Source organism: Corvus moneduloides, chromosome 1, assembly GCF_009650955.1.
Source record: "Corvus moneduloides isolate bCorMon1 chromosome 1, bCorMon1.pri, whole genome shotgun sequence".
NCBI lineage: Eukaryota > Metazoa > Chordata > Aves > Passeriformes > Corvidae > Corvus > Corvus moneduloides.
Genome location: NC_045476.1, coordinates 94,729,037 through 94,741,404, shown reverse-complemented (window position 1 = coordinate 94,741,404; position 12,368 = coordinate 94,729,037). Strand labels below are relative to the sequence as shown.

The window sequence follows — 12,368 nt, the reverse complement described above, 5'->3', positions numbered from 1 at the left end:
AATTGCTGCAGTTGGTTTATATAGGACACATCAAAGCATAGCAAGACAGCAGCATTGCTTAAGAGGCTGGCAGGGCTTTGCAAAGACTTCAAGAGTCACAACTCTCTGATCATTGAACAGCATTGCTGTTTTTACATTTCTAAGAGCAGAGAGGTAAAGAAACAGAATAAAGACAGATAGACTTTTGGAGCAATGTGTACTGAAATATATACAGAAAGAGAGAAGAAATATTATTTTCAGAGCTTGGAAGTGCATATTCGTTAACACTTGAAGGTCACTGTTGTTGACCCTTACTTCAAAGAGAATGGCATCCTGCCAAACTGCAGGTTTTTTTCCCCCCACATTGCATCTCATGTGTAAAAAACCTTTCCTGTCCTCAGAGGATCATGTTTACAAACACTGGGAACACACCGGAGAGGTGAAATCTCTAAGGCATGTGTACTCCAGTGCATAAAACACGACCATACAGATCCAGGGAAATGCATTCCCACCCTGGTTTGGCATCACGTTTCCTTAGGTAGCTCACGAAAGATAAACACATAGTGGAAAAAAACAAAGTAAAATAACTAGGTTAAGTCATGCTGTGATTTCATTTGCCATGCAGCTATAATCTATTTAAACTGTGGTGCTTTCCTCACTCCTCCTGAAGTTCATATAGGAAAATCTACCATTGCCTTTACAGGAAAGTGCAGTGCTGTCAACTGGACTCTGCATGTAGGCCAGGCAGAAAACATTTCCTTTCAGCAAGACCTGCAGTCAGCAAAGAGTATCCCTACTAGAAAACCTGACACGCCTACAGAGATATTTTAATTCCTATAAAAAGGGCTGATACCATCTTGAAACAGTAATAGGACCTGGACCTGAGATACTCATCAAGCTGTAAATTTTAAATTTTTGTGTTATTATTACTTATGCATAGTGGGTCAATCCCTACCTATACATCAATGCAGTCCTTTTTTATGGTATGGCTTCAAAAGAAAATTTTTCTTAGCCTATCTCATGTCTCTTCCTCTACTGCATTCCTTACAGGACCTTCCAAGATATTCTTACAAAGAGTAAGATTAAAAATTTCACACTTGTAGGGTTCTTCTTTTGAATCTGCTTGACTTCATGCTTCAAATTCTGCCTGCATAGGAGAAATAAACATGTTCTCCTGCTCCAAACCTAAAATAGCAGGTCAGATTTTGTATGGTATTGTTGTCAAAGACTAACAACGATTTGATGCTATGAACAGACACTACCTTGGCTACCTTATCAAGCCATTTAATTTCATAGATAAATCTTTCCAAAACCTCTTCTTTTTTATATCCCATTTCCATTTTCACCCATACCAACCAAACTGTGAAAAGGGTTATTAACTCTCATAAATGATCATATACCCTTCAGTGTCAAAGCACACCCAAATGCTAGGTAGCTCAGCTCATATGTATGAGTGTATGTCTATGTGTATATACGTGTATTAAAGAGATGCACATCCACAGATATGTGGCTGCATGTTTATCCTGGAGATGTGTTCTTAGTATAATTTCATGCCTCAGTTGTTTTAAATACTCAAAACTAGGAGCCAGAGATAAACATCAAGAAAAAAAACCCCAACATGTGTTTCTTTCTATGACAGCAATAAAAGAGAAATTAACTTCTTCTCTCATCTGGGCCTTTAGTAATCCATACCACAGCCTGAGTCTTACATCAAATGATGATGTTGAGTCTCCCCACTTTGCTGGTTCATACCTATCATACCACTTATCATATTTGACACAGATAACAACTCTAAGAGATGTGGAACAAACCATCCTAAATAAAATAACATAAAATAACATAACATAAACCTCACTCACCACTGTATCTTTGATCTATAGCCATTAAGTATTTATACAATCTAATCTTTTCTTATAGTGTTGTGCAAAGTCACCAGAACTTGAAACATCATGACAAAAACTAGAATTTTTCTGTAGTAAATGCCAGAGAAAAATAAAAGATTAGTTATGGTTTGGGGTGTCTGAAAACATGGAAAATCATGATAATAAAAAAAGAAGTCTCAGCTGTATCATGAACAAACCAACCCTGCAGTCCTGGCTCTACATGAAGCAATTTGAACAATCAGTTAATGGGGCCTAATAAGCAAACTGAGGTCTGTACTGTTGTTAAGAAACTTGACAGGAATCTGAAGTTGAGCAGAAAAAATGCTTAGCATCAGAGGCTCAGCTATATTCATTGTTTTCTGGTAAAACCAAAATAGCGTCACGATCTCTGCCTGCATCTTGGCAATCCTCAAACATCACAAACATGCATTTACTAACAAACAGATCCTTATGACTTCTCAGCACAGCTTTCCTTTATTTAGACAACTATTTCCCTGTTTTCTTCTAGGACCAAAAAGGGCATGAAAGACCTTGAGCCCAGGGTGCACTGTACAATGGAGCTGTGTCCAGCTAGCCTAGAAATTTGTGGGAAACTTTGGAATTCCCTGTGCTACTTTTTGCTCAGAGGAAGAGTTCTAACAGGCTTCCAGGCAGGACCCTAACAAATGCAAAGTCCATAGATACATAATTCCCTGTTTGCTTCTCTGTTGTTTTTACTTTATCAATATAGCTCTCCTAAAGGTCAGCTTTTTTCAGATTGAAAAATCTGGAACCTCAGGTGGACATGAAGAGTTGGAGTTCCTCATATCTTCTTAGCTTCAAGGTCTAAAAAGAGATAGCTTGCTAAAGCCAGCTTTGGTCACTGATTCAGAATGCAGGCTCCACTCTGGTAAGTTCCTAAGATGGCAGTCAGTTCTCTCTTTTGTTAGGTGTCAAACACAGGAATACTGACAAGAAAGTTCTAACCATGGCCAGGTTATCTCTAGATGAACATATTTAGTGTTATAAGATGGATCTTAGCAATTCTTTGGTGATTTTTGATGATAAAAAATAAATCAAAGCTATGGAAATAAAAAGCAGTGAATCTAGTAAAGAGAGGTAAATACCTAATCCTAGCTATTCAGAGCTTTATAAACCTCAGTTCTGACTGTAACCAATTCCACAGCGGTGGAGCCATTCACCTGACTGCTGGTAAGAGGTGTCAGTGTAAATCTCCTAGAAGCTCGCTTGCATATGTTTGCTGAGGTCTGGCGGACACAGCTCTGATGGGACACCCAGGGTGAGGGATGAGTGTGGTCTCTGTGCAGCACAGAAGAAAGGGAAATGCACAGCAAAATGTGAAACATTAATCTGGAAAACTGGGAGAAGCACTTGTTTCTGATTTGTATGAATACAACTCAGAGAAACTGTCCAGTGCTCAAGACAGCACTGAGAACTTCTGAATGACCTGCCTTTTACTCTCTCAAAGCCAGTCAGGATGAGACTGAAAGACAGAGAGAAGGTTGCCTTTTAATGCTTATTTATCCAGAAATCACTGCATACAATAACAACATAAATCTAGTGCTAATTCCATGCCACTCCTTACATTTTTCCTTGACTCTCTCCATTGTGTGGCTGGAAAAAGCGAGCTTTATTTTAAAAAGAAAAAAAACAAACAAACAACACAACCCATGGAAGAATGTGTTTAAAAGTCTACTGTATAAGAAACAGCATGCTAGACCACAGACTGAGAGCACTCAATTTGGACCAGGGCAGAAAACCTTAGGAGGCACCTCCAGCACGGCATTTAAAACATCATGTTAACAGGACTGAAATTCCCGCCAGCCTTATGGGTGCTCTATGCCATCATGGTAACAGAAAAACATTTTAGCAAATCAGACCTGCTAGTGGTCAGGACAGGCATCTTAAAGTATGCTGCAGAAGGTACAGACTTTTAAATGAACTTTCAGCCTTTCTTAGTTAGTAGCTGTTATCAACTTCTTTACTTACTTACTTACTTAGTAACAGGCACATCAATCTGGGCTTAACTCTCCATGAAAACTATTTTAACACAAAGCAGATTTGGATCCTTATTTGTTTTGAACCACAGGAGAAAGAGCAATACATTTAGTTTGGAAAAAGGCTGCCAAGTGGATGAAAAAGGCCTGCAAGTTTTCCTTTTGGTCGCCCTTAGCATTTACGGTCAACTTTTCCCAGCTCAGAACCCAAAGTCTGCTCTCAATTAGCCTGGCATAGATCAGAGCAACTCCATTGACTTCAGACAATTTTTCTGGATATAGAGCATTGTGAGACAGAACAGAATTTGGCCAATATTGTCTTTTTTTTTGTTGTTTTACCGGCACGATGGATTATTCTCTTTTTGGAAGACTTATCGGTTGACACAGAGCAGATGACTGTGGAGAACCTGTTTGATGTGGTAAACAAAAGCAAAGCAATTGCCAAAACAGCTGATGAGCTAGAAAGAAAAGAAACACAAACATTGTGGGAAGGAGAATGGTGGGAAAGAACTTGAACCTTCGACTGATTTTGGTACAGAAGTCCAAAAATAACCTAGAATATCGCCCAAAATAAAATTTAGTACAGTGTAAGAGTGTGATTTCAATCTCTAACCATGTCCATCAGAAGCAATTTTGCTGGATCTAATCTACTGTAAAACCAGCCATAAGACATCTGCAGCCACAAAGTTTAGAACTTTCAGCAGGAACAACACAATAAGATTATCATTAGTATTGTTACAATTCCTATTGGGAAAGAAAATGTAGTGAAGGAATAAAGACTGAAATCCATTTTGTAGACTATTTTTTGGAAAATATACCACTGCAAAACTTACTGCCAAATTTGTTTCCTTTCTCAAGAGGGACCAGGGTTATGAACCAAAAGGTCATTAGCAGGAGACAGTTCTTTCACAGCTGAACAGAAGTCGCTTTCAGTTTACAGAAGTAGTAAGTAATTTTTATCCATTTGTGTAGATTCCTCTCATTAACAATGGAAGCAGCAGGGTCATAATGTGCATTTCTTTTGACAAAATCAGGTGATGCCTGCATCACATTTTAACATAGGATTTTAAAATTTCAATACAAATTGCAGCAAGATCTAAACTTAGGATGCTCTATTTAAGTCCTTTAAACCAATAAATATCTTGCATTGAAGACCATGTGTTCAAATTTGAAAATTTGATTCCAAAAAACCTCTTTCCATTTAAATTTAATTCAAATTCTCTAAAAGTGTAAAAAACCTTATAGGACTCATTCAGCTCCACTTTTTTTCCTGTCTAAACATTAATGAATAGAAGCCATAAGGCTTTTTTTTTTTTTTTTTTTTTTTGTCTCAGTTTAGCTATCAGGTGTAGAGATACTGTTGCAAACATCTGGACTATTTCACTGAAAGTTGAGACTTTCTGGAATAGGATAAAGCAGGAAGGCTGTTTTTCCTCTTCCTACCACAACTACAGATTTGGGCAGATAATGAAACTAAGAATGCAAAGGACAAAATTTGCTTATCTGAAATGCTTGTTTACCAGAAACACTTTACTGGAAAAATGGGAATTATAGAAGATCCAACAGTTGACTAACTTCTTTTTATGGTAACTTAAAAATTTTCACTGAGCATAGAACATGCATCTTCAGAACCTGAACATACTTTGTGGTCTATAATGTCCAATGGGAAAAAATCTGATTTACCAGCTACAAGAAATACTCCCTGTCTTTACCTGCTGAGAGGACTGGAGAATGGGTACAGGGGCTGAGAAAGGATTTTTATTTAACTAATATGCAAAATAAAGATCAGAGTTACACACATTCATAATTGAATGCCTCTTTCCTTACAGAGCCAGGTGAGCAAGTTGGACATTCCAAATGGAATTGAAAAGAATTTAATTATTTTCCTACAGAAGATAACTGCAACATGAAATTAATTTGACTGCTTAGATAAAGACTTCTTTCTTGTATTTAAACTGAAGTTATGCTTTAAAATACATCACTGTCAAAGAGTGTGTGGAGCAGAACTGGATAATTTTTTTTCAAAAATGTAGCTTGATTATTGAAATTATGTTATTATGTTGGTGAAAAATTATTTCAAAGAGCTTCTGAAACTAATCTGTTGTGTTTTTATTCCCTCTGTTCTATTCCTACTAAAAGTTAGCTCAAACACAAATTTATTAGAAGTTACTGAAGACTGCAAAATAAAGCTAGCAAGCAAACATTAATAGTGAGAAAATATATTGATAGAAGTTGTTGTCCTGTATGGCTTCTATTTGTTTAATTAATTAGCAGTAAGAGAATGAACAATTTCTGTAGAGTTGAAGCATCTCCTCATTTCCAATCCAAATTCATCAGCTTAACAAAAAAAATCATTGATATCTGCTCCACATCCATGTATACAAATTCCCAGTCACATTGTTAAGTTCTGAAGCAGGGCCCAAGGTCATGCACAAGGCATCCCATGCAGAGCAGCTGAAGCCCCCAGTTGTACTCACACTGAAGATGCTTTAAACTCATCTTCAAATGCACTGTCATCCTTGTTATCAGCCTGTAAGGCCATGGGGCACTCAGCTGTCTTTAGCCCACTAAAGACCAGGCCACAGGTGATGGAAAACAAACATGAATGTGTTGTCGAATGCAAAACAGAAAAAAAAAAAAGAAAGAAAATAAAGTGCTGTTATGTGGTATACAACATGCAACTACTGTTTCAGTTATCTGGAGTCTTATATTTTCATATTGCCAGAATCCATTAAACTTTAGTCAACCCATCTCTCTTTGCAAGAAAGACTGCTTTACATGTAACAGGATTTTAAGGCTCTAAGTTTACATCCTGTCCCGTGCTAACCAACAGAAACCTTCAATGAACTTCCCAAGTGTTATAATTAATACAAGATATATCGCTCTTGTATAGACCACACTTCAGTTTTTCAAACTGCATCTTCAGCAGTGACATGACAGTGTCCAGCTTTTTCTGTCTGCATCTTATGTATCCCCACCTGAGCTAATCAGCCAGATTCCCCTTTAGAGTCAACAAACAGCCGGTCTCAGAGCATGATTCATCTGATTGAAATTTCAGGCGTGTAGAACACATTAGATAACTGAAGGCCCACCAGTGCTTGCTGCACTCCACTGACATCAAAGAGATGAGAGCTGATCAGACATCTAACTTTGGTGAAATTAATTCCAGCCCTCTTGTGCAGCAGTCAGACACGCTGAGGATCTGCAGCTCCTTTTTTTCCTCAGCACACAGCCTAAGCCAACCATTATAGGACTGGCAAAGACACCAACTTCCACCGACTCCAGTGTTGCAGACTGCTGCTCAGCTACCCATTACTGCTTCTCTTTTGCTAATTATAAAACATTAGATATATTCACTACTATGCTGTAGCCTCAAAGGCAAATATTTATGCTGGAATGAAAAGGAGGAAAAAAAATAAGAATGAACTGTAACATACACAGGACAAATAGCTCTGAATTAAAGTTACCATGCTCTTGTTACAATCTTCTGTTATGTGGACATAGTGAACATAAAATCTGTCAACAGATGAAATTAAGCTGAGTTAGTTCCCATACCAAATTCTCTACCTTATGTGGCTTGGGTCCCCTTACTTAGGATGGATGGTGCCAAAGAACTTAGCTATGTAGGTAAGTCACTTACAAATCCACTTCCTTTTTATGCCAGTGTTTTAACTCTGAATATGCTTTTGCTTTTTTAACTTTGATTTCAATGAAAAGAGGAAAACAAAGAAAAGGCTGTCATATTAATAAAGTGCAATGAACAGAAAGTAACGGGAGATGAAGGGAGTATCCCTCAGCTCCTGCCCTTACCTCTCGCTGAGCTCCTCCATGCGCTGTCCGTGGCTCAGCACGAAGCTCGAGGGCCCGCAGGGGCTGGTGGGGGCCGATAAAGTGCTCTTGACGTTCTGTGCCGAGTGCCTGCGGCTCCGCCGGCGCTCCAGCCCCCTGCGCTCCCCAGCACCAAGGCTGGCCCTCCGCCGATCCTTGCGCCCACTGGGAGGGGGCTCAGCACTCTCATCTCCATCTTCATGCCTCAGTGTCACCTGAGAAAGAAAGGGAAGTCGGCTGAGGTTGCTGACACAGTCGCTTCAGCTACCACAGGTGTTCACACCCCAGGCTTAAAAATTTCCTGGTCTCAACAAGATTAACTCCAATTAGTATCACTATTTCTACAGTTATCCCTGAAAGTTGCTGTCTATCCATTAGTGAAGTGTGGCAGCTCTAAAAGTGGAATTTTATAACAATGCCTTGCATACAACACTGTAGGACCCGTAACAACACATTTATGTATCTGCAAATCTGTTTGTTTTCTTTTTAATGTGGGACTGAATTTTCAAGGAAGCTGAGCAGTCTTGGACAACCAGTTCTCTTTATTTCCTTCCAGAATACTTAGGTGAAGACTTGGCTTTAGTGAAGTCAACAGGAAAAAACTCCATGCATTGACTGATTCAACATTTCCTCATGTTCAGACATGACACTTGTAGTGATTAAGTGGAACTTAGCATCTAGAGTGTGTTGGAAATATCAGAGGACTAAAGCATGGATGCAACGCCAAGTATCTTGAGCTGCGGCACGCTCTTGATGTGCCAATGTGAGGTACCTCTAATAGAAACAAAGTGTTAGCATATGGTACATAAGGAGAGCTATCCCTGGCAGAAACAACATAGTAACTAATGGATCTCATCTGAAATGCAGCCTAACATTTAAATAATCATTATATGAGCAAGATCCACTCAAACAGGCAGAGGCACAGAAAAGGCAATGCATGTGATCAGAAGAATGCCCATCTTCTTGTTTCTATTAGTCTTGTTACTCTGGTAATTCTTTCCAGAAGTGATGTAAAAAAACCAAAGGGGGAAGTGAGATGTTTCTGCTTAGGGTGTAAAATCTGTTTCTGTGAGGAAAAAGAGATTTTTCAGGTAAAAAACAAGATTGGCAGAAAAAAGGAAGAACTTGCATAGACATGTTTAAATTTAGTTTGGTCACCAAAAAAAAAGCTGGTGCCCAACTAAGTCAACTGCCAATTCTGCAATTAAGTCTTTCAGTAGACACAGCATTAACAAAAAAGAATCCCTGCTTTTAAGTTTAATCAGCATATTTTAAAAAGGGCTTTATAAACGGAAGCCTCTGATGATAGAGAAAGAAAGCATATTGAGCCCTCTTGTTCTCTTGTTCCTATTTTGGTTCTTCCTGAAAATTGCTGTATATAAAGCTTAAGTCTGCTACAGTTAGTGAAGTGGCATGGTGTAGAGTCATGGATGGAGAAAATGGAGAATCAAATCTATCAAATCCTTCACTGGACTTAGGCACAGATGAAGTAATTTAATTTTGTCACATTAGAACGCTAATTCCCATTTACATTACAACTTCAGCCTAAACCTCCTAGCTCCAACACTTCCAAACTCTGAAAAGAGGCTAATTATTAAGAAACTGGATATCCTACCCTTACATAAATGCTTCAGAAGTAGTTATTTTATACCTAGGTGGTAAATGTGGAGTCACCCATTACTCCATTGCTGCAAACTGCATAGGAGCTGGTCCAGTGTAAACTCATAAACATGGACTTGTTGGATATTCAGTTGCAGAACAGCTGTGAAGTTGAGCCCAGCCGAACCTTTTTCATGAGCTGAAAACTTTTGCACATGGAAAGAACTTCTACTTGCTTCAGAATGTGTAACTAGCAGTTGCAGAAAGGAGGCTAGTAAATGTGCTGGTTTGCCTTGGACTATGCCCCAGCTTTAATATGAAATGCCTTTGATAAAACGCAGCTACGTACCGTAGCAGGTCACATATACAAATGTGCATAATATTTCCAGCAACCAGATGTTTTTCTTTTAAAATAGAAGAGATAACCAAATTTCACCTAGGTTACATTCCCCCCTCCTCTCAGCTTTGAAGTTTGCACAAGCTGCAAGATGCATAAAACAGGGCATGTTATGTTACCTCATAAATGTTAAATTGCTCAACTAAGTCCAAGTCTGTTCCTTTCTTGTTCAAGTGTCTCTGTGAAATAGCTTCAATGCCTAGCTCTTCCAGACAGTCCACCACATCGTAGAAAGAGTCTTGATCTGGCAATCCTGACAGAGTCTAAGAATCAAAGGAAAAACATTTAAATCTGTTTGTTTTGAAAAGAATTAAACAAAGGATTTTAAAAGCGGGTGGCAAGTGGTGCTATGTATGATTTCAATCAAGTAAAACCCATGATGTGGGATTAGAGACACTGATAGAAAATAAAAAACAAGTGGCACAGCTTTTAACAAACAACTCTGTGCACTGTGTAGAAAAATGAATAATTGGCAAAACAAATCAATGTTGTTATTTCATACAAAAAAGTATGGAAAATGTAGGTCTTTAAAATACACAGCTGGATTCTTTCTGGCATCATTCAAGTACAGACTTAAAGAACAGAGAATGTTAAACCATCAAACACAGGGATAAAAACAAAGAGGGAGGGAAAAAAAACCCGTTTAGCTAAAAAGAGTAAAGCTCAGTTCCTACTGATTCCTGTAAGTTTAGCCTTAAGAAGAAAAAGTCCATTGCACAGCTGTGTGACATCAGGATAGCAGGAAATATCCTGCACCATGTGCCTACTGTCCTCCTCACCTGCAGCAGCAGTCATCTTCCCTGAGCACAAATTGTTTTGTATTACAGAGATAGTGAATCCTCTCCTCCTCCCTTTCAACTTAAGAAGTCTTATTAAAGGTACACTGACTCCTTAACTCCGATTCCGGCTTGCTACACATTTCTAGTCAGTGTGTGCAGATTTTTTACTGCTCCTTATGCAGGATGCAGAACAATTAGTTTAATCCTGCACATGTTGAGCAGAAACTACTGAACACACCGTGCAACCTACTTGCAGGGCACCACATACCTCGCCACAGGAACCAGTCTATGCAGAGCTGTTCTGCAAAATACCTGAGAGCGCAGGCTGGAAGCAACACAGTTTTTCTGGATTAGCTCACCAGAGAGGTTTACTCTGAAATAGTTTCCTCTCTCCCATTCAATTAATGAAATAATTTTTCTATATTCCCAGTAGAGAAGAGAAAGAGCAAAGGAAAGTGATGCAAAACACAGGCCCTCTCCAAAGAGAGTGACATCTTGGCATGCCTGCGATGGGATGAACTGCCCCCTGTGAATGCTGTTTTTCTACAGCCCATCTTTTCCAAAGTGGCTCTGAGCAACAGAGTGCAGATAAGAGCAGCCACTCTGGGCTGCCTCCCTACACCAAGAACCTTTACATTCAGAAAAATGGGTCTGGATTACATGACTAATGAGAGCGAAACAGGCAGCTGTCATAGCTGTCCTGTTAAAGCACCTCTTTCCTGTGATGTGAGGCACTGAAGTATGTGCATCAACAAGGTACTTTTAAATTTAATTTTTTTCTAACTAAACACAGCACAGCAACATTTTCTTCTTCAGTCATTACAGGTCTATTGACTGGTGAAATCCACTACAACAGGAATTCTTAGCACAAACATCAATTAAGTGTTAAGGTTATATGTTCAGGCTTTAATTAAGAATTTGTCTCTTTCCAAGACAGTATTTAAGGCTCTGTTTAGAACCCACTGAAGACTATGAAACTAAAACACCCTGAACAGTGCTGAAAACAGATACCACATTTATTTTGTTCCTTCCTAAACTGACACCTAGCACTGAGTAAAAATCTGAGGATTCAGCAAATGGCGTTATCACACCGCACATTCAATGGAGCTTTAACTTGGATGTTTAACTTGGAAATATTATAATAGAAAAGTGTTCAACTATGAGGCTTTCAGCTCCAAATGAAAGACACAGACAGCCAGTATTCTAACCTGAGTGCCTTTAAGCACAGTAAGATGTGATGTTTTATCTGCAAAAGGGTGGAGGAACAGTCAGATCTTCTAAAAATAACAGGAAATCATCTTAATGTTGATATGCAGATTACCCACCTTCAACTATAGCTTTTTTAAATCCAAGGTAAGGCAAACTGTAGACTGGAAAAACAGCAGCATAAGGTAGTATTTACTAGCAACTGGTTTTGTCGGCAGTCTTTTATTTGGTTATTTTAATTTTAAATCACACAGCAGTGTAAGTCCAAGTTTCACTGCATGTTGTTGACCAGAACTGGGCAATTGAACTCCAAAATATAGAACTAAAATATTTTTCCTTTGCACCATTTGTCATAAACTCACAGATCCACTTTCAGAGCCTAAAGCATATCATATTCAATTTCTAACTAATGCAAGGATGATAACAAAGGTTATACTGGAACTATACATAACCAGAAGAATCTGCACTGGGATCACTCTCATGTAAGAGATTCATGAATGCCTAAATCCTCACAAATTAAGAGAGGGTTAATAAAATATTAGCATAAGTAAATTGGTTAAGCATAAACAAAAGAGAGGGAGAGGATAAAAGGACAGGAGCAATTCTTATGTCTGGGTAGATGCATTTTCTGCTCTGGAGCAGGAAGAAAAACAGTCTGTAAATGGATACATGGAGAAAGAAAAAGGAGTACAAGCATGCT

General features: G+C 38.6%; 1 protein-coding gene across 14 annotated transcripts in view; it reads right to left on the bottom strand.

Moving 5' to 3' along the window:
* FHOD3 (formin homology 2 domain containing 3) overlaps window positions 1-12,368 on the bottom strand; it is a 377,817-nt gene that overhangs the window by 103,287 nt on the left and 262,162 nt on the right. For 8 of the 14 annotated variants that reach the window (XM_032118819.1, XM_032118873.1, XM_032118846.1 and 5 more), the window contains exons 9-11: window positions 9,803-9,946; window positions 7,670-7,902; window positions 6,337-6,426 (exon numbers count right to left, since the gene is read on the bottom strand). In XM_032118819.1, coding sequence (XP_031974710.1) covers window positions 6,337-6,426; window positions 7,670-7,902; window positions 9,803-9,946 — 467 coding nt within the window. The remainder of the gene's footprint in view (window positions 1-6,336; window positions 6,427-7,669; window positions 7,903-9,802; window positions 9,947-12,368) is intronic. The other 6 variants (XM_032118845.1, XM_032118863.1, XM_032118882.1 and 3 more) reach the window with 1 other exon arrangement.